Source organism: Cnephaeus nilssonii, assembly GCF_951640355.1.
Source record: "Cnephaeus nilssonii genome assembly, chromosome: 17".
NCBI classification, from domain to species: Eukaryota; Metazoa; Chordata; class Mammalia; order Chiroptera; family Vespertilionidae; genus Cnephaeus; species Cnephaeus nilssonii.
The window spans coordinates 42,697,999-42,721,041 of NC_137088.1; the positions used below are offsets into that span (position 1 = coordinate 42,697,999).

General features: G+C 43.9%; 1 protein-coding gene across 1 annotated transcript in view; it reads left to right on the forward strand.

Moving 5' to 3' along the window:
* The window catches only part of CACNA2D3 (calcium voltage-gated channel auxiliary subunit alpha2delta 3), a gene marked incomplete at both ends in the record, with an annotated part of 817,125 nt that overhangs the window by 514,925 nt on the left and 279,157 nt on the right, over positions 1 to 23,043 (forward strand). Inside the window, one exon of the mRNA XM_079795466.1 lies at positions 5,852 to 5,985. Within this exon, the coding sequence (XP_079651592.1) occupies positions 5,852 to 5,985 (134 nt within the window). The remainder of the gene's footprint in view (positions 1 to 5,851; positions 5,986 to 23,043) is intronic.

Below are 23,043 nucleotides of genomic sequence, written 5' to 3' on the forward strand. Positions count from 1 at the left end.
AAAGAAGAGAGAGGGAGAGGGAGAGAGAGAGAGAGGGAGGGAGGGAGGGAGGGAGGGAGGGAGGGAGGGAGGGAGGGAGGGAGGGAGAAACAACAGTGATGTGAGAGAATCACTGGTTGGCTGTCTCCTGCACGTCCCACACGTGCCCTGACAGGGACTCGAACCATGACCTCCTATTTCATAGGTGAATGCTCAACCACTGAGCCACACCGGCTGGGCAAGATCTAGTTTCCTTGCCCCAGGTTACCAGCTAGCAGGTGGCAGAGCCTCACTTCACCAGATTGTGAGGTTACCTCTCTTTGGGAAGAAGTCAGTGGTGTTTCATGGAGGACTCCTGCATATCTTGCAGAGTTTGAGACTCTAGAAAAAGGAATGTAGAGGCGGAGGAAAGACTTTGTCAGCTAATAAAGACCAAGTGGGATTTCTACCCAGCGTGTGTGTTCCAGAAACGGCCCTGCCTCCACTTGTGTGGGCATGTGGTTCAGTTTCTGACGTTTTACAAAGCAGGACATTAAGGCTCTGAGAGGAGATGAGGCAGTTTGGGGTGTGGGTGCTGCGACAGAGCTACAGACGGGCCAGCATTCCTAGCTCCGTCATGTGATCCTTTAAATGACCTTTTCTAACATGAAATTTAAAATGTAACATTATTCACAAAGGAAAAGGCTTGTTTCTGAATTTGAGAGTCTGGCTGATTCTGATGGCATCACACTGGAGACCCCCACTCTCTGGTGGGCACGTGCCCACTGAGGCAGTGGGTAGGGCCCTGGCCTCATGGTCATTCCCTCCTGGTCAGTTCTTTCCAACTCACTGGACATGTGCCCTTGGGCTCCAGGGCCCACCAGACCTCTTGCTGGATGTCTGTGAAGGTCCGAGGGGAGGTAGAGGTAGGAAGTTGTTTATAATTGCATATCTTTTTTCAGAAATAAGTGCTTGGTCAGTAGCATGTGATGCTGATGGGGAGGAGGAAGATGAGAACACTGTTGTCCAGAAGGGAGGCAAACGAGGTCACACCATCAACTTCACTGCCCACTCCACTGTCCTGAGGAGACTGAAATCTGAGCTTTGTCACATTGAGAGGGGAGTGTTTGTAAAGAGAGTGGTGCCTCATAGCAAAGGTGAACGGGAACTTGGCGTGGGAGATAGATGGCCAGGGTCTCCCACTGAGGAGCCAACTGGGGCCCTCAGCTCTGACGTCATTGCAAAGCAGAGTAATGAATGATGGAGCATCTCATCTAAAGGCACCTTTTAGACAAGGGACTCCTAAGAAATCTAGAGGTGAGGGTGGTGGAATCTCAGAAATACAAAGCACCAGGCTGCGTGTGGTTGATCACAGGGAGTAGTTGTAACCCGGAGTTCACAGGAGGCTCTGCGAGGGAATAAAGTACATAAATAGATGTTACGTAGAAAAATGAGAAGACCATTTGTAATAGGTGGCTAATTACAGCATTAATTACTCCTTGGTAATTACCGAATGATTGCTGATTCTGTTTTCCTACATGATATATGACGTCCAAAAAGGCTCATTAAAGAAGAGAATAAACATTCAAGAGCTAGAATTTAAAAGAGAAAAAGGGGGAGTGGGGAGGAGGGAAAGGAGCCAGTTCAGAGAATGCAGAGGGAAAACAAGGGAAGCGTCTATGGTTACAGCCAAAGCGTCCAGCCCTCAGTGACTTCCTGTTATCCATCAAAAGTACATTTGTTAACTAAAACTTAGCTGAAAACATTTGAAAGCAAGAAAGAGTCTTTCAGAAAGGTTGGAGATTTTAATGGGTTGGAGTTAGATGATTAAATTTGCATGAAGCTTTGCAGTATACGTTATTAATATTATTTTTATAATCTCAGCTTCTCTTACCTTCTATTCATCTGCATGCCTGGTCTATATTTTGGAATATAAATTAGAGCTATGGCCTGGGTTTTGAGTAGACCTTTGGTGCTAATTATTGAGCATTTCCCAGGAACCTCAAGGAGAACCATGCATTTCCCCACCCCATCCTCAACTTGTCCTGGCCACAGAGGTGCAGACAGCCCATTAGGGGCGACCTCCTGGGGAGGACCTCTGAGCAGCCACGTGTGTCTGTTGTTTCTGAAACAGAAAGAAGCAGTGTCCTCAGTGGTCAAGGGCAAAGGTTCTGGAATCTGATGAACCTGGGTTGGAATTGATCTGGGACGAATCACTGAGTTCTCTGCTCTGGTTCCTCCTGATACAGTGAGTGCATGAGTTGCCCAGGCACACAGGGGAAAGGTGGATGCCAGTAAGACCCCAGTGGGTGTCCTGCATTGCTAACCCATATGCGGGCTCTGGGAATTCTGCTCCTGACAAGACGGGCACCCGTTTTTTGTAATATTTCATGGAGCTAATATTCCAGTGAAAGAGAACATAGTAAACAAGCAAGTCAGAGTTCAGCACCAGATTAATCTTCTGAAGCAAGTGAAGGCAGGGCGAAGTGAGAGGAAGTGAGTTTAGACAGCTGAACCGTGCATGATAAACAAGACCCAGCCATGGAGAAACTGGATGAAAGTTGTGCCAGGCAGAGGGGACAGCAGGAGCCAAAGCCTGAGAGGGGAATGAACTTGGCCTGTCAGAGGAGGAGGAAGGCCAGGGAGCCCAAACAATGAGAGCAATGGTGAGGAAGCAAAGGGAGTGAGGTCATCCAGGTGGGGGGCAGGCAGCTGAAGGAGAGTCTTGGCAGTGTGGCTAAGACATTTTGATTTTATTCTCACTCTAAATAGAACCAGTTTTAGGATCTTTAGCAGAGAGATGAGGATCTGCTTTACACTTTCAGATGATCCCTCCGGCTGCAGGATAACGAGGAGGGGTCTGTGGGGAGGCTGTTGCCATACTCTGGGGGAGAGACTCTGGAGTCGGGAGTGAGCTGGGGCAGAGGAGAGGGAGAAGTGGGTTTCCGATTTGTTATAGAGATAGGGCCAGAAGATCTTGCTCGTGGATTAGCCATGGGCTGGGGTGAGCAAGGGGTGACTGTCAAGGATAGCGCTTATGCTTTTGGCCTAATCTGGGGAGTGGCGCCATTTGCTAAGATGGGGAAGAGGCAGTCGGGGGAGGATTGCGTTTGGTGAGGGAACTAGGAGTTGGCTTGGGACGAGTCCAGTCTGAGAATCCTGTTAGTCATCCTGTGGAAGTGTCAGGTAAACCATTGGCTGTGGGTCTGGAGCTCTGGGGAGCAGCCAGCTTTTTGTAGCTTCTCAGAATGTTGACTGTGACCAGCAATGCCAAGTGAGGATGATCTCAGCTCCATCCCAGTCCAAGTGTGTGGTGGTTTTTCCTTTCCACTCCCTCTATGCTAATGACCTGTCTCTCCCATCCTTCTCCTCACATTCATTCCCCTTCTTCTCTTGGCCCTATTTTGGAAAATCCAAATCAAGGATTTTTATTGTTGGCTTTGAGGATCAAGAAAATACAGACAACCAAGAAGAACTCCTCCTGAGAGTTTCTGTCTTTATGTACATTTCACACAGGAATCCCAAATAGGAATTATTCTTCTCTGAGAATCATGCACCCATGTTCCCTAATAGTCCAGAATCGTGGAGCTCTCCCCTCCTCTTATCACCATGGCAACACCTCCCTTAACTGTCCTCTTTGCCTTGATTGTCTAAGACCTTTCCCTCAGAACCACGGTTTGTCCACTAAAGTAAAAATGAAATATTTTCTTTCTTATTCAAGCACTGATTGCAGCTACTGTGCCTGGAGAGGTAATTTTGGATGCCCCCTTTCATCCAGCGACCCTCTTTAAAACTTGTCTTTCCCACCAATTCTGCAAGAGGGGCCGCCTGGGAGCGTCCCAGTGGATCCCCTGACTTTGGTGCCTGACCTCTGATGGAGGTGAAGGTGCTTATGGGCCCCACTTTTGGGCTGAACCTTAAAACAGGAGCTCAGTGCCTGCTCCTTCAGGGCCCTGTTTCCCCTGGGATGGGCGAGGCTCTGGCCCTGGCAGGGAGGGTGGGGGTGGACAGGAGTGACAATGCATGTTAATTACACTGTGCAGAGCTGTCATCAGGAAGCCAGAAGCCACATGGTCCCGACCTGGTTTGGGGTTGGCACATCAAATTCAAACCAGCTGGGCTTTGTTTGGAAGTGCCCTGGAAGGGTCCGGCCCTCTCTGGACAACAGAAGGGCTGGCATTTCCTTACCCGAGCCCTGTTAGGCACTGTGAGGTTCTGTAGACGCTGTAGCCAGTGCTGCGACAGACCTGGCTCCAGAGGAAAACACACCCTCTCTGATGTGTTGGCACCAGGAGCTGGCTGGAGCCTCTTTATAAGGGTCCTCATTTAAAGGACGGGGAGGAAACATGGCATGTCCATCCAGTGTCCCTGCTTAAGATCCTCCATGACTACCTGCCTGTGGGATGAAGCCTAAGCTCTTCCCAAGGTCCTGTGTGAGGGTGCCCTGTGCATTCCTCTGATCTTATACCACCCACAGTGCCCTCCTGCCCAGCTCCTTACCCCAGTCACTCCAGCTATTTTCAGTTCCCAGCAGGGGCCTGAGCCTGCCCTTTGCCTTTATTTACACTCCTTGCTTGTACACTCTTTAACCCCTCTTCCTCCAGCTACTGGTCCTCATCCTTCAGGGTTAGGGGTGCTGACCCTTCCTTGGGGCTGCCAAGTGTCTGGCTGTCCCTGCTTTGCTTTAGGGCAGCGGTCGCCAACCGGTGGTCTCTGAGGTCCAAAAGGTTCGTGACCGCTTTAGGGCAACACTGATTGTGCTATTCTGTGGTTGTTCTACTCAGACTCCCCAGGCCCAGAAGGTGGGGGTCCCACCCATTCTGTTAATCCCGACTTCTCCAGGGCTAGGTACCAAGAAAGCCTTCCATAAAGGTTTGGATGAAGGGCCCCAGTTCACCCCTTTCCTTCCAACATCTCCCAACCCACCCACAGCAAGGCCACCAGGAGCCCACACTGAAGAGGAACATAGCAATGCCCTGAACTAGAGATCGAAACGGCATCCCCATCCGGAGGCAATCGCATGGTTAGAACTTACCTGTTGCTTAGAAACCAGGTCCACCCAGCATATTTAAAAGGAAGGTCTGGTAACCACACAGGGGTATGAGCTGGCATGTCAGCCTCAAACTCATAAAGGGCAAAATTCTGTAAAAGCAAAAGGCACAGATGAAGAGACTCCCAATCCTGGGCTCACCTCCTGTATTTGCCGCTGGAAACCTGTGGGAACGTGGGAGAGACACATACCCACGGTCTGCCTTGGTCTTCTCTTTACAGGGAGCACAGTTTTCTCCACCTCATCGTGTTGTTAAAAATAAATAGGACAAAGCCTTTCAAGTGTTTAGTAGCAAATTTTGTGTCCTTTAGTAAGCACTCAAAAATTACAACTATTATTGTTATAGTGATAAAAATGGATAGCCTTTCAATTTTGAGGTGTATAGTTTTCCCATTGGAAATAAATCCACCAACGTAAAAGACAAAAGGTTACAAAATGGCATGTAAAAGGACCCTTCTGCATTCCTGCCAGGGAAGGTCTGCATGTGCATGCATAGAAAAAAGTCTGGGGAGATGCTCTCAAGCAGCGGTCGCCAACCTTTTGGCCCTCACGGACTATCAGTGGTCCACGGATCACTGGTTGGTGACTGCTGCTCTAAAGGGCCAACAGGGGCTTCCTCTGGGGAGTGGGTTTATGGTTGATCTTAATTGTATTCCTTTGCTTGCTGATATTTTCTAGCATGAACATATGACTCATGAAGTGGGTGATGGCAGAGGGGAGATCTAAGGTTTAAAAAGAAAGAGAAGAGGAAGAAATTAGCTAGAGGCCAAGAAGGCGTGACAGGTGTGGGCTCCCCAGTTGCCGGTCTTCCTGTCTGTTCCTGACCTGGTTCTCCCTTGGCAGGATTCTTTACCCAGATCTCCACATTGGCGGATGTGCAGGAAAATGTCATGGAATACCTCCATGTGCTGAGCCGGCCCAAGGTGATCGACCAGGAGCACGACGTGGTGTGGACTGAAGCTTACATCGACAGCACTGTGAGTCACGGGCCCCAAGGAGCCTGAGGGTTCGTCCCTGTGTTCATTTCAGATGACAGCAATTGGGTCACTCATCCTCTATAATGGGGTTCAGTGATATTTTCCTTCGTTGTACAGTTTGCAAACAAAGTTGGTGAAAATGTAACCAGCATTCTGGAAGGTGTCTGATCAGCACAGAAAGCTCACTTCTTGAGTGTCTTCTCTAGCTACTTGTTTCCTCCCACGTGTGTACAAATGCTGTCATTGGAGCAGTGACGATGGGCGTGTTAGATTCAGTCCCCCATCTGAGAGGCCCAGTCCTGGGGATCAATCTTTGGGTCTGAACTTGGGAAGCTGGCTGAGTTTGGCTCTCATAGCAAATCGGAGCCACGGCAGAGGCCACAGCTGTGTTTTCTTCCTGTAGATGAGTGAGAATCTGCTTCGGTGGCGGTGATATAGGCCAGGGATTGCTTTTGGAACTCTAGCCAAGGCTCATTCTAACGCTGAATTCTAAGCACAGAATTCTGATGCTGAATTAGTTTAAAAGGAGGAACTTTGCCAATCACCAAACAATGGCTCCATGGCCTGGTTGCTTGTGTATTTTCAGGGTGATTTTTCATAGTGATAATGGGTCTGATGGGAGTGGCGTTTTTCATTAATTGATTGTAAATGTTCGCATAGGGCTTCTCTCCCATCGTTTTTGTTGGGATTAACATCACATTAATCACTGTAACCCAGACATAGCTGTTCTCCAGAGTGGTCTCAATGGCTGCTGTGGGCCGGCTCTTCTCTCCGTGAGTCTCATTCCTGTGGCGTTTCTGGCAGCAAAGGCAGATGCAGGCTGGGGACGGCACGTGGGAACCCAGCTTGGGGGGCACTGCAGCAGCCTGTCCCACCTCGGCCTCCAAGTCACAGTGGGACCATGGAAATATGAACTGGTGCTGAAGGGGTGTCCCTTCCCGAGGAGAATCACACTGAGCAGAGGAGGGTGTTAAGCTGAAAACCCTCTCTGGTTGACAAGTTGATCTTGGGCCTGTATCACTGTCAGGGTCCGACACCAGCTTGATTTAGAATCCTGGATGACATAACTAAGCCGCTCATTTATGTTGGCACCATAGTAACAATAACAATAACAATAACAATAGCAACAACAGTGATGGTTTCATCCCTTCTTCCATGTGGCTGAGGAAGGCAGGAAAAGAGCATGAAGAGGAGTGTGGCTAGCCGGGATCGAAGCCATCAAGTCACCCAGTGGTTTTGTGTATAAACCCTAAACAGCCAGTTTGGTCGGTCACATTATTTGTTCACCAGTTTAAAAAATATAAAACAAAGTCTCTATAATTAAAACATTACAGTACCAGCACCTGGATAGACAGACAGATCAGTGGAATAGAAGATCCCAAAGTAGCCCCACCTACATATAGAAATGTAGTGTGTGATAAATGTGGCATTGCAGATCAGCCGGGGCTAGAATAGACTTTGCACTGAATGCCTTTGAGAAAACTAGATAGCCATTTTGAAAAAAAGTAGTTCTATTCTTAACATCATACCCCCACCCCACCCCCAAAAAAAAATAATCCCAAAGGGTCAGAGATCTAATGTGTAAAAAATAAAACCATACAAGCATTAGAACAAAACATGGGTTGCTTCCTCTGTGACCTGAGTTCAGAGAAAGGCTTTCTAACAATGACTCCAAAATCCAGATGCAATAAAAAGAAAGATAAGTAAGTTTGACTACTTAAAATAAAAACAAAGCAAAAACCAACTTTTAGTAAGTTGAAAACTATTATAAGCGAAGTCAAAAGGCAAATGATAAAAATAGGAGGAAATATTTGCAGCATACAGGACACACACAGAACTAATAAGCCTAATATGTAAAGAACTTTTTTAAATGGAAGGGAAAATCCCAAAATTCCAGTAGAAAAAAATGAGTAAAAGACATGCGCATAATGAAATTAATAAAAAATAATAAATATGGCTTTTAAACATATGGAAGATGTATAACTTCACTCATAATAAGAAAAATGCACATTGATATGTAGTGAGATACCATTTCTTAGCTATCAGGCAAAAACTAAAAGCGTAACTGTATGTACACTGTGTTGGCGAGGTTGAGGGGAAGGGGCATTCATACATTGCTATGGGAAGACAGACTGGGCAATCCCACTATGACCCAGCAATCCCAGTTATAGAAATTAACCCTGAAGATGAACCCCAGAAACATAAAAACACATACATTCTGTTCATTGCAGAATTGCTCAGAATTGCAAAACACTGTAAGTTATCTAAATACCTAAACATAAGAGATGGATGGATAAACTGTGGTACTTCCACACAATGGAGTCTTTATGCTAGAAACAAGAATGAGGACCGTTTCTATTGGTTGATATGGAATGATTTCTAGGATATATTGCTAAGCAGAATGAGCAAAATGCAAGAGTATGAATAAGGTGCTATCTTTTACATAAGAAGGAAGAGGGAATAAGAAGACATGTGTATCTGCTTATTAAAAAAAAACACAGAAAGAAAAATCAGAAACCAATAGAACTGGTTACCTCAAGAAGTGGGAGGAGTGGGAGAAGAAGGGACAGTGGAGGGGGACAGACATCTCTGAGTTATCTTCTTGCATGGTTTTGACAAAGCCTGTTTCCAAAAATTGAAAAGTAAACAAAATGGGGCAAAACCAATAGTGAATGCAAACAAAAGCAAATGAATTTAACTACATTTCAAATGAGAAAAAAAAAATATATATCCCAAAAAGTAGGGGAAAGAAGCAACCTTTTGAATATAGTAGTTGCACACTTTATTAAATTTTGAACAGTACGTTGACTACCTTCAGGCTAAGGGGGGAAGAAGAACTGTAAGTAAATTTTAAACTTTTGGTGTCATTTGTAGTAATGTGGGTATAGCCATTCTGAATTTATGTTGTGAGTGTGGTGGATTAAGCACATGTGTAAATGGGGGGAGACAAGGCAGATCTGTGGGATGAGACTGGATTGAAGGTATCAGCATTGAAGTACCACTTTGCAACCATTTTTGTAAAGAGTAGTTAGGGCAAAGGTCATCAGTGAATGCTAAATCTAGGGGAAAATTTTGAACAGAATCTTTCCATTGTCTCAAAGAGCCTTCCCATAGGTTTTTGACAAGTTGTGAGGGGGCAAAATAGTATCGGCAAATATCAACAAAATCTTGAGTGGGTCATCAAAATTAGTGTCACCCATGAGGAGCGTGCTTTCGGAAAGGACACATCACTCAGATTATTCTGGCTGGGGATATGTCACCTGGAGATCCTGGAGGAAGCAGATTAAGCTATGTTTTGTTGTTGTTGTGTTTTTTTTAACACACTTTATTTAAAAAAAAAATATATATAAATATATATATATATATATATATATATATATATATATATATATATATATATATATAATTGATTTCAGAAAGGAAGGGTGAGGGAGAGAGAGATAGAAACATCAATGATGAGAGAGAATCATTGATCAACTGCCTCCTGCACACCCCCTACTGAGGATCAAGCCCACAATCTGGGCATGACCCCTGACCAGGAATCAACCCTGACTTCCTGGTTCAAAGGTCAGTGCTCAACCACTGATTCACTGTGGCTGGTCTTTGTTTTAATATAATGTCTTGCTATAGATAATGATAATCACTTAAATCAATTGTTTTATATTTATTAATTACATACATACAAACATACATATGTTCATGTATGAACTCTGACAGCAGAGGCAAAGGAAATGGGGAGCAGCTCTAGATGCGCAGCTGCAATGGCAATGTCTTTGAAGGCCTGTCCTTTATCTTAAACATTTACATGAAATTTGCTTTCTGTGCCATAATCACCTTTACTTACTTGAAGATGAAATAATGGTTTAAGTGGCTCATTATTGAGTAAAATGGAATGCCAGGGTAACAGAGCTCTTTATTCCACCTCTTCCAGACCCTTTGCCATACATAAAACTAACCCCCAGACCATGCTTGTCCCTGAAATGACAAAGCAGCATCACCTCCGTGCTTTCCAAGCTTCTGTGTACCTTTGCAGACAGCCTGATAAATACCTCCCTTGTAGAGTGCTTTGAGGGCTCTTTCTGAGCCTGGTGGTCTTGAGAAGCCTGTTGGGTCGGTGAGGACACAGGGGAGTCAGCCTCCCTCTTTCATAAGCCTGCTCAGTGAGCAGAGGCAGCTGCTGCTCCCACAGGTGCTTCTGGGCTGGGAGGCAACAATCTCTTGAACCTCATCTGGGCCTGTATTCTTCCAGGATGAGGGCAAAAGCCCTCTGTCATTGATGTGGGGTCAAAATAGGATTTGTATGCTGAACTTGTCTGCAGAGTCTAAATTCTAAGATGAACCCACCAACTTTGGAACCACTCAGAAAACGATGGGGGTGGGTTGTGGAGGTCAACAATTGCAAGATCCTGCCTGCCCTGTCACAGCCAGGACAGTCCAGCCAGCTTGCAATCACGAGACCAGGTGCAGGAGCACTCGGCATTGGCACTGGGGACTCCACTTAAAATATTTGATGTCCTAGTGGGATCGACACCTATGGATTATTTTTATATTTCAACATATTTAAAATCTACCTTAGTATCATAGCTAAAGGCATGCATTTAGAATAAGAATCGCCTCAGTTTGAATTCTACACCTCAGTTTGAATTCCATGCCATACCAGCCTTGTGACTGTAAGGAAGTGGCTTAGCTTTGTTGTGTATTGCTTTCCTCATCTGCAACCCTAAAACCTGCCTTAGGGTTGACTCTAAGGATTAAATGTCTGTGCATGGAGAAAATGCAATAAATACTGCCTATCATCATTCCCAATCTCAGGAAATCCAGTGGGAATGTTTCTCCTTGGTTGTGGGAAGTTATAAAAAAAACACTCTTCTTTCTTTGAGCTGGGTCTCAAAGAAACTTCAGGGTAGTTACAATATGGCTTCTACCGTTTAGATCAAGCACGTCACACTTGAGGCCCACGGGCCGCATGCGGCCCACAATGAATATTTTTGTGGCCCACAATGAATATTTTTGTGGCCCAGCCAATATAACGGTATGTAAGAAACGTTTTCATAAAAAATTTGTAACTTAATTTTTACCATATCCTGTTATACATAATTATTAATAACGAACTACAATGTTCGCTAATGACTGATAACAATAATCGTGTTGCATTCATTTCCCTTACGTGCCTTACTGGCAGGCGCACCATTTCTCTCCACTAATACTAGCAGCGAACATTTTAGCAGCCGATGTCACGTCATTAGTCTTGTACTGACTTGTTTGGTGTGCGCAACAGGAAATATTTTGCTTTTGGAGAACAAAAAAAATAGGTTTATTTGCGTTATGCTTATTAATTTGTACAGTTATTCAGTGTCTGGTAAGTTAGTGTTCAAGAAAAAATACGAAATTTTATTAAGATGTCCTATTATTTTATGTTAATGATTACTCATTTGTTTCAGCCCTGTGTATTCAGCATGTCTCGCTCAAAATAAACCCATGTTTCTATGAAAATTGAAGCTTTTGTTTTTTTGGCGGCCACATAAACTTAACCTTGTTTATTTGGCCTGTGTTAGCCGTTGAGTTTGACATGCTTGGTTTAGATAATAGAATTTGGGACTTAAGTATGATGAGCACCTTGAAAGCACTGTTCTTCTAGAGATAAAGTTGAATCCTCTGGAGTTCCTGTTGCTGCCATTACGTGTTGTGGTCAGGCATGAATGTGTGGCGTTGGTGCCCGGGGTCAGTGTCCCTAAGGGAGGCTGCTTGTTGTGCTGCACCAGCCCAGGAGAGTCCCTCAGCCTTACGGAGGTGAAAGCTGGCTGCCTTGCCCAAGGAAAGGGAAACGTGGCAGGAGCCCTCATCACTGGCCGCCCCTCAACCGTTTCAGTGCCCTCTCTGCTCTGGAGCAGTCTGTGGCCCAGAGCACACGGGGCATTCGGTCTGGAAGCCACGCTGGCACAGATGCCTACACAGCTGTGCCCCCAGCCAAGTTGCATGCTCAGAGGAAGCCAATCCTCTACATCCCTGACCTACTGATGGCAGATGTCATTTTGCCATAGCTGTATACATCAGCTAAGTGTTACTTAAACCATTGAATTCTGCTCATTACCCTGTAATTACTGCTGTAAAAAGGAAGTTGTTACTTCTGTGACTGTGTTCATGAATGCCTTGGAAAGACTTTAAGAGAAAAATTACCGGTGTGCTAAGTATGGGCAAAGCAATCATGAAAGATGGAGAAAATGTCTTCCCTGCACTCAAGGATACTGACACTTAACTTTTCCCTCTTCCTCCCTCTCTCCCTCCCTCCTTTCCTTCCTCTGTTTCTTTCTTCCTTTCTCTCTTTCTTCCTATACAGTAGTTTACCTTGCTTAGTCTGTTTCATCCTAGGTTGCTGGTGTAGACCTGGTGGCTAAGGTAGCCTCTGCTCAGTGTCTTGTTGCCGTTGGTAGCCCACAGGGGCTGTGTGCTCCGTGAAGGAGAGTGACGCTCCGAGACGCCGAGAGAAGGGCCACCACCTGGTGTGAGAGCAGCTGGGACTCCCAGCTGGAACTGCCAACACACTGCGTGTGGGTCAGCATCGCCGGGACAGCTGTGTTAGTTTTCTGTTGCAGAAACGGATTACCACAAACTTATCTGCTTAAAACAACACAAGCATATTATCTCATGGTTCCCATGGGTCGGGAATCTGGGCACAAGCTAGCTGGGCCCTCAGCTCCGGGTCTCACAGGCTGCCATTAAGTGTTGGCTGCACTGCAGTTCTCATCTGCCCTCCGGGCCCCTTCAGATTGCTGGCAGGATGCAGCCCCTGGCAGTCGCAGGACCATGGTTCCCGTTTTCTTGTTACTGTCCCCTGGGGTGTGTTCTCAGCTCCTATAACCCACAGTTCCTGGCCACGTGGCCACCATACAGTTCACACAATGCTGTTGACTTTCTTCCAGGCCACCAAGAACCCACCTCATTGAACCTTCCCCTTCCTTTAAAGGCATCACTGACTAGGTCGGGCTGACCCAGCATAACCACTCTTTGAATTAACTCAGAGGCCAATGATAGTAACCTGATCATGGGAGTGATATCCCATCAGACATCCCAGGGGAGGGGATTTAAGAGACATACATTCGTTGAGGCAGAAATCCAGGGAGCGTTTTAGAGTTCTGCCTACTGCAGTAGCCTCTGTTCTGTGCTGTGGTCTGAGAGGGAAAGAAAATCCAGAAGGAAATGTCACCGCCGCCTCCTCCTGGGAACGTGGGCGGCCATGGCGCTCTCCGTCAGAACATCTCTGCTCACCACTGGCTTCAGGGGCCTGGCTCTCAGGGGCAGGGTCATCTGAAATTGGCTTTGATTCCTCCAGGAACCAGAAGACCTCTGATTTACGTAATTCCTACCAAATTCCAAGAAAATAGGTCTTCATTGACTATCTAATGAATTTGGACACTTGATCCCTCAAGTTTGCTTAATATGGTCTTACAAGTCTTCTTTCTCCTTGTTTGGTGGTTAAGGCAAAAGGAATTCTGTTTGCTTGACTCATCAGTGATTATGGCTTTAAACCCAGCAGCAACAAATATAATTATGTAAGTGATTTAATGCTTAAATGAATAGCTTAAGACGACCTACCAGTACAGGGCTTTCCCTTTTTATTAATTATGCATTGATTCATACCGTTCTGGGTCTGAACAAGCTCAAGATAAGCGTTTGCGAACAGAAGCTGAGTTTGGACTCTTGCACACGAAGAGTCAGGGGCTGCGTTTACCCAAGCCTGACCTAGAATGGAGACTTCCTTCAGCGCCCCTCCCTCTGCCCTCCTTGCTACTACCAGTCTGATTAGATATCCTGTTTCCTGCCTGGCTGTTCTATTCAATTTGCTTTCCTGGTGAAGCCCAAATAAATGAATTAATGTTCACAACATTAATTATGTTTCATCTCATCAAAGCTCATGTATTCATTGACAAAACAGCAAACACTGGAATTCTGAAATTCATGGGCTTCTTATTTGAATACAAGTCACACACAGTCATCATCTCTTAGGTGCAGAGCAAAACAATCGCTAACAAAGGAATTTGTTCCATTTTGCAGGCAAATGGCTTGTACTTTCCAGCTCTGTCCTAATCACCTTGGGAATGCCTCGCACCTTGCTGTGCAGGGCAGAGCCTGCGTTAAACTGAGGACGTGTCATATCCCAATCAGCCCTTCCAGGGAGTTTGTATAGACCACAGTGACACACAGAAGAGGAGCAAAGAAATCTTTTAGAAACAGTGGGAATGTGACCATTTAAAATAATGAGAATTCATTACTGGAGCCCTCCTGCACCTACCCTTTGCTGGTAATGCAATTCAGTCTGCAATTTGTAGGAACTTTCAAACCAATTTAGTTGCATTTGCAAATTGGACCTGTGTCCCTCCTCCTCACCCCCTACTAAGTCCAAGTTGGAGAAAATGCTTTGCATTTTATAAATTGCACATTTTTTTTTTGGTTTCCCATCTAGAAGAGCAGCACCTAGGTCATTTAGGAGGCGTTTGGGTAATTGCTTTAAGCTACATCTTACTGCCTAGAAGCAATTACTCAGGAGGTCAAAGGCATCATAAAGAAGTTGTTGGGGCTTGGAAACTGAATTTACAGTATTTTCCCAAGACACCGCTGCATATCAAAGAAGTTCAAATCGTCAAAACAAAAAGACACACGTAAAGAGAAACATAAACCGTCCTGCTGGGCTGTGGAACAGAGAGTGCCATCTGCATCACATGGCATGGAGGAAGCTGATTACGCTGGGACCTCTATTTCATAGCAGATGGGTTCATTAAATTTAATAGCCTCCAGAGCCTTTAGAAACCGTGTTAAAAACATGTGGAGCATGCTGTGACACTTCACTTCTGGCCCTGCAGTCATTATAACTGGCACAGACTATAAATATTACAGTACTTTATTTCCATTGAAACAGATTACTATTATAATTATTTTTTTGTTTTGCCAGGAGATGATGATGTTAAAAATAAGTGCATCCCTGTTTTCTGGTACCATTTATATTCATCTAACTATTTTCCTCTTCCATTTGGTTCTATATTTTTCTATTAGTTTTTTTTCTATGAGTATCCTTTTTTTTCTGTGAGTTAGTGATATAAAACATGCATCAAAAGCATAAAATTATTAACTTCAAGGAAGATGTCCTAACACCCTGTATAGATGACAGTCAACTAATCCAAAAGCTTCGAGCTGAAAATGAAAAAATATATTTCAAGTGGGTGGGTTTTTTCCCCTCAGATTTTTAGATTTATTGTTGTCTCTGCTATCCTATATAATAAAAGAGAAACATGTAAATTGACCATACCTCCGCTATGCTCACCAGCCAATCAGGAGTGAGTATGCAAATTAACCTGACAAAGTTGGCGGGCTAATTTGCGTACACAGGCGCCTGGCAGAGAGCAGAGCAGGAGAGCTGGCAGAGAGTGGAGCGGCTTGGGGAGTTTGGCTCTCCAAGCCGCCAGATGGAGAGCAGAGAGGGAGAGCTGGCAGCTTGGAGGACTTGGCAGAGTGGGAGGCCATGAGACGGAGACAGAGCAGGAAGGGAAAACCAAGAGCACGGGGAGCACCAGGAATTCTTGGAATCGTAGTTCTGGTGGCAGACAGATCTCCTAGACACTAGAGCAAAGTGAGCCTGGAGCAAGTTACTGTTGCAGTGGGGGATGGTGGAAAAGCAAAGGTGAGAGACATAAGTAAAATCAGAGTGTCTAGGAAAAATTAAAGGGAAGATATCCTAAAATTTCCAGGAAATCTCCACCAATGAAGCAAAGGAAAAAAAAAAGCCTCTATTATTCTGTGAGCAACAAACCAAACTGGGTTGGGTCTCAGACAATTCGCTCATATGATTGCAAAGACAGACAGAAACTCCCGGATTGGAGAGGGCTCCCCTGAGGGCTCCCAGATTGGAGAGGGTGCAGGTCAGGCTGAGGGACCCACCCCCCGTGCACAAATCTTCATGCACTGGGCCCCTAGTTATGGTATAATAATTTGCAGTTGTCTATAATGAAAGGACAGCCTCTAGAGATAGACTTAAGACCTTATAGAAATGGATAAGACCATTAAGTCTAAATAATCATTTAGTATGAAAGATCATTTAGCACTCCTTCTTTATAAGCGACAGCACCCTACTCAAAGTAGCCAAGGTCAAAAAGGGGATTTGTTGATTCTTAGAACCAAGACACATATGTAGTTTTGTCTTAAGGTATGGCTAGATTTAGGGTTCAATCCCATGTTATTTAGACTTCTCCTTTGAATCTTACTAGCTTCCCAGGCATGTTCTCCCTAAAGGGTGGCAATGAAGGCCTCTACCATCCACTAACTTTCATTATCTTTATAGTCCCTTACTCTTATAGCATCTATATCAAGCCTATGATAGACCTGTTTGGGTCAAAAAACCATACTGAGAAGTTAGATGGAGCTACTAATTGATGGCCTAAATCTCAGAGTGGGGAAGAAACCAGTCCCAAAGAAAATTGATCCTGGGAGGACTGAGAGGAAACAGAATCCTACATAGAATTTGTTTGTAGAACTCAAAACTAATCCAAGCCAAAGATCATGTATCCCATTAGTATGGTAGTCATTATGATACCATGTTTACAACCAGAAGAACCCTTTATCTAGTCAAATGTTTCCATGGCCCCTTCATGTATAAAACATATAGAGGCAGAGCTGCTCTGGTAGTCATTAGAAAGGGAGTATGGAGTACTGAGGGAGGCTCTGAAGCACTTTTATTGCTCCTTCCTGGCACAGCAGCGTCTAGGTAGTATTCTGGGTAATTGTTGAATCTCAGGGTGGTATTCTCTGGTGTAGGTTATCTTCTGTGCCCCTAAGTTTACAGCAAGGTCCTGGTCTGGGTCCAATTAGGAAAGATGGTAGAAGGATTGGGAGGATGTGTCCTTGGTTATAGTAGAAAACCAAATTGAAAAAGTTATTATAATAATAATATTTTATAATATTTCTGCCTTATTTATCTTCATTACTGAAGATAATCAAAAGTTTATTATCACCATACTTATATCACCTCTTAGGACACATTGGCTGTAGGGAGAGAACACACTTAAACTAGGAGAAATTTTTTTTTAGGTGAACTATATTAGATGGATACAGGAACAGCCTCAGCAGGGACAAGAATCATCAAGAGAGTAGGAAACCATCATGAGCAAATAACTGCTCTCTATTCTTTCTTTCTGGAGCCACACAGCCTCCTGCCTGTCCTCTAACATGTCAGTTGTATTTCTTTAAATCTATTTATATTGATTTCAGAGAGAGTGAGAGGGAGAGAGACATAGCAATATCAATGATGAGAGAGAATCATTGATCGGCTGCCTCTTGCATGCCCCCTATTAGGAATGAAGCCCACAACCTGGGCATGTGCCCTGACTGGGAATGAAACCGTGACTACCTGGTTCATGGGTTGATGCTCAACCACTGAGCCATATCAGGCAGGCAGCTGTATTTTTTTTTTTAATTTTCTGTAGCCCAGTTCTCTTATCATGGGGAACACATGTTCTCCTCCCAAGTCTACTTTACATGATGTCCTAGTTCAAACCCAGTAGAGTTGAACTCAGTGTTTTGGTATCCGAGCTCATTTACCAGCAAATTACATAACTTACTCCTAGCCCATGGTTCCATTGAGGTCAGATGCCTGCCACTTAACCAATCAGCTGTGGCTAGGGAAAGGTTATGTGACATAGGTCATATGATAGAAGCAGCTCAGCCAGGGTTGTGGATAGCAGAATCTGTAAGAAAGAGGTACGGTAGAAGGAAGTGGGTAAATTGGAGTTTGTAGGAGTTGGCATTTCTAGACCTCTGTCTTTGCACCTATGGCTTCTGTAAGTTATATTCCAAGCTGGACTATAATACTAATAACTCTTAGGAGCATGTCTTCTTTCCTCTTCTTTGAGACCTAGGCTCATGGCTTACTTTTAGCCCTGCCTCCCACATCTTTGACTTCCATCCACCTTCCTGCTACATGGGTGGTGGGAATCCTTCTCTTGTGTCTTCTGAGAACAAAGAGAGGTATTTTGACCATCAAAGCCAAAGCTCTACTGCTGTTCCCCCTTCACAGCCCAGATATTTGGGCAACTTAGATTCTTAGAGCTGATTCTCATGCTTTGACATGGTTTAAACTAAAATGAACACATTCCTCTTACTACCAGCATGAAGAATAATTAAAATAATCCCAGAGAATCAAGCTGTGGTTTGATATCAGCTGCCAATTTCTCTTTTCTTGCTGTATAAAGAATTTCTTCCACGTAGAAGAGTTAATTATTTTACTCTTATTCCATAAGGATTACTGTGCCAATTATAAATGTATTGTCCATAGGGCCATGGTTCAAAGATACCATAGATAAGAACATTTCACCTGATTTGTGCTCTTAAACTGCTTCTATTTGAAAATAGTGCCCTGGATAGTTTGGCACAGTGGATAGAGCATAGGCTGGGGACTGAAGGGTCCCTGGTTCGATTTCGGTCAAGGGCAAGTGCCAGGGTTGTAGGCTCAATTTCCAGTGGTGGGTGTGCAGGAGGAAGCCAATTAATGATTCTCATCATTGATGTTTCTATCTCTCTCTCCCTATCTTTCTCTCCCTCTCCCTTCCTCTCTGAAATCAATAAAAATATATTTAAAAAATAAAAAGAAAACAGCAAGGACCACTCTCTGGCTGTCTTACATGGAAAGATTATTCCTTGAAGGCCTTTCACACCTGTGTATCAGAAATATGCAATCAAAATCTCCTTCAGCCTCATTCTGCTGAAGATGCCCAATACCAGTTCCTCAGGGGGGAAATTCTCTCATGTTCTGAACAATGAAAGGAAAAGCAAAGACAATCATTTATTCAGGCAAAGGGAACAGGTTTTCAAATCAATTTACATTATGTTTTATCAAAAAATGTGGAACATCAACATCTTTGCCAATTGATGGAAACTACTATTAGACACTCTTGTATTTGGTCTCTCTTCTGAGATGGTATTCATTATGGTACCAGCTGAGGAGATCAAATTAAAGATGGCCTGAGATGAAGCAAGAGCTGAGTACCCATCCAGCCTATCAGTGGTTCTCTCTCATCACTGATGTTTCTATCTCTTTCCCTCTCACTTCCTCTCTCTGTTTCTCCTTTACTCAGCCCACTGTTAAGGAGCATTTGTTTCCATGTGGAGAGTCCTTCCTTAGAGAAGACAGGATTTACACGCACTGTTTGTTCATCTATTGATCTCCCCATGGTATCCCAATAGAAGGGACCCATGGGCACGACTGCAGTCACACCTTACAAGGGCAGGGCCATCACTAGACCAAATTAGATGACTTTTCTGTCTGCTTCTGAAAAACATTCCAAGGCCCAGTTTGAAAGGGCTTCACAAATGATTGAGCTATTTTAACTATCAACCAATAAGTTAGAGGATCTAAAGTGTGAGTGGGATCCCCACTGGCTCAGAATCCTCCAGGGGAACCTAAATTCTAAGCATTTGAATCACTTGATAACCTGATTCCTATTTACCTCTCAGTCATGCTGGTCGGCGTCCTGTTGCTTTAACACACCAACACCTTCTCCCTTCTCTAGGCTTTTGAAGATGCTTCTCCTTCTGAACTGGAAACATGGCTCTCCCACTCTGCTTCTCTACCGAGGGAGAGAATCCTTCCCATTTTCCATTTCTCAGCTAAAGTGTCACCCTCATGTGCCAATGACTTTCCATCTCAGATACCTATGAGTTTCCTTCATAGAAGTTATAGTCGTTTATAATTATTTCAATTAAGAATTTTGATTTTTCTCTTTAAAAATTCTTTATTGTCTGTCCGGCCCCCCCCCAACAATAATGTAAGGACTGAGGCAAAGTCTGTATTGGGTCCCTAGAACCACACATTCATTATTAACATAGGGAGGCTAAGTGGCTTGTTCTTAATCACACCAACAATTTCTTTTTACTACTCATTAGAGTTTGTTTTCCCCACTCTACACTATACTTCTCTGAAAAAGGTACAACAAGACACCAAGAATTAGGGAAGAAATAATAAAGAATATTGGCTACAAAGTAGATGGTGGCACCAAGATAGAGTATAAAATATTTTCCCTGAAATGCAACTGTCTCATCTGTCTTTCCTTTTTTAAATCCAGCTGAATGGTCAAGTTCAGGTTTGAAGCAACCGGTTTTCTTGAATGCCAACCTCATATACTCAGTGGCAGTCACTGATATTAGATGGAAGAACAGGGAACTTTCAGGGGTGAACCAGATTTTGCAATGTTCCCTTTCTATGCATGTTGTTAAAAGCAATATGTTGGGGAAAGGGTTGATTGCTTAAGGCACATTGTTTATGCTACATTACTTAGGTCTGATGGAAAAGTTCCTAACAGTGGTTTTCTTGCTAAAGATATGGTTTATGGATGAAGAGTGGAATGTGATTTTTTTTGGTAGAGCATCAGCATAATTTAGGTGGACTCCAGAGAAACTTGATATTGGGAGAGGCCAGGGAAAATATTCAGGTCCATGGAGCTTCTTTAGAATTAGCACTCAATTCTCCATCAAAATATAGATGCTTTCTGCTTTTAATTACCATCCTTATTCAAGCCAAGTTAATTACTCTGGACCAGACTGGAAAGGAATATTCCCAGAAAGTCTGATATGATAGAATGGGAGTGTGTTTTCTGAAGAAGATACTGAGAAGTCCTTAATGAGTTAGTGTTTCAGGATAACTTTTGCAACAGAATACTAAGGGAATAAGAGGGGGGAAATAAGAGATTTTTTGGCAGCTGTTCCCCATCAGAGTTCTTGACAATCTGCTTCTTATTTAGTTTTCTGTTATGTAAAAGCATGGAATTCTCAAGTTAAGAAATATTGATCACTGCATGACAATACACATGTAACGAAACTGTATTGTGTTGAAAAAGCTCTCCTTTTAAAGTGAGATTACTAACTCTCAATTTTGTTATTGAAATGTGTGGGTCGTTTTACTTAGAAAATAATGTGGTTTTCTTAAACATAAGTTATTTAGAGGTTAAAATAATCTTAATTTTAACTATTAATATTATTAAGAACAGATTTGCAGGCCAGTACAACTGAATGCAAACAAGAACAAACTTGGAAAAGCAAATCAGTGGCTGGGAATGCCGAAAGGCAGTGAGGTCTGTCTTGGCCACAGTACAAAGCTTCACAGCAGCCCCTCGCTGTATTGGCAGAGCCACACATTTTTGTAAGGTCTGTTGATTTCCCCAGACTTCATGGAATCTAGATCAGGTTTGTCAATCTCCCATTTCTCTTGCTATGACAATCCAGCCTAGGGCTGAATGAGGAGCACTCAGAGTATATGGACTTCAAGGCTCTCCTGTCCATCTGGATTGCTCCTTCTCTAGTTGTCAGCAAACATGAGGGTTGACTCGTTGGCCGTCATTGTTCTAGGAACACGTGTGGAACCAGATGTATAGTTACCGAGTTTATTGGCCAGACACCTACTAAGCTGAGGGCCAGTCCCTACATTGGGCACTAAGGTGTCATAGCTTCCAATTTCAGGAAATTTGTAGTGAACAATCCAAGCCAATCATATATTTTTATATAATATAATATAAATTATTATATTATTTTTGGTAGATATCAGTGGCCTTCAACATTGTGTGGTGAAAACTACATGTCTTCTTCCTCACAGTCTTATTACCAGGATGTGGTAGAAAGAAGTCTCAAACACATTCTGCCATTCACGCAAACATTTATTAGCAGCATTCACAAAAGCCAGCCAAGTGTTGTGCGAGCTTAAGGAAGCCCAAGCTCTTTGTCTTGTATCAGAACAAATGCATTATTTGCAGGAGTCAGTTTACCTTCTATTTGGAGTCAGGTGACTGGAAAGCCTGAGTCAGCAGCTTAAGACTGTTTAGGTCTAGGGCACTGTTTCTAAGGATAAAGGCCACTGAGCTCCTAAAGTCCAAAGTCCTTATGTGGGTTCAAACAGAGAAATGCAGGGACTCTGCAATCTATTCAACCAACCCACACAGAGTGGGCACCTCCAATTTACCGATAAAAAATCATGTCTTATGTCCAATAGGGTAACTGACAAAACCTCTTTGTTGGTCACAGGTAAATAGTATACTGTATATTACCTTTTGCTTGAATACTAGTTGAAATGTATATTCTCAATCAGGGCAATTAACCACTTCTGAGATACAGATTAAAATTATGTATATCACACATTTATGTTGAAGTCTACAGTAAACCACATGCCACATAATAACAGCATTAAACTGTTTACAATCAAGGCATCTTCTTTGTAAAGTGAGAATAATAATATTGCTGATCTCATAGAGTTGTGAAGATTTAAAAAGACACTATTGCTTAGCACCATGCCAGGTACATGGTTCTCCATAAAGGCTAATCCTTATTACCTAGAAATTCAAAATAACATTATTACAAACTAGAGACCCGATGCACAAAGATTCGTGCAAGAATGGGCCTCCTTTTTTTTGGCTGTCTGCACCGCCTTCACTTAGGTCAGAGCCGCCTTTCTGCCTTTGCTGCAGCCATGAGCCACCTTTCCGCCTTCCCACACTGCCCAGAGGGTTGTCTGGGGCGGTGCAGAATGCCTGTGTTGCCGCCATGGCGACAACGCAAGCATCCTGCCCCCAGCCGCTGGGCGCCTGTGTATGCAAGTTAACCTGCCATCTTTGTTGGGTTAATTTGCATATGCACTCCTGATTGGCTGGTGGCTGTCGTGAAGGTATGGTCAATTTGCATCTTTCTCTTTTATTACTGACACCCTCAGGAGGGGGATAGAGAGGGCCGTGTGTGTATTTTCTTTCCCAGCAGAGAGGCATCCCTGAGTCACCTTCACTCTTTGCAGCTGTGCTCCCTACAATGCATGGTGTGCCCTGCCTGGAATCTCCATTCCATGCTTGGGAGTGAAAAAGAAAAAGAAAAAATCTACCAATGTCATTGCCTCTTATTATCTCAGAAGTCTTCATGGCTGCATCCTATGGAAACAACTAGAGTAAGGAGTCATCACTGTGCTGGACTCCACCGCCTTCCTAATCTTGATGACCAGCCGGTATGAACCAAGAAGATTGTGGGGAAAGGCTGAGCTAGGAA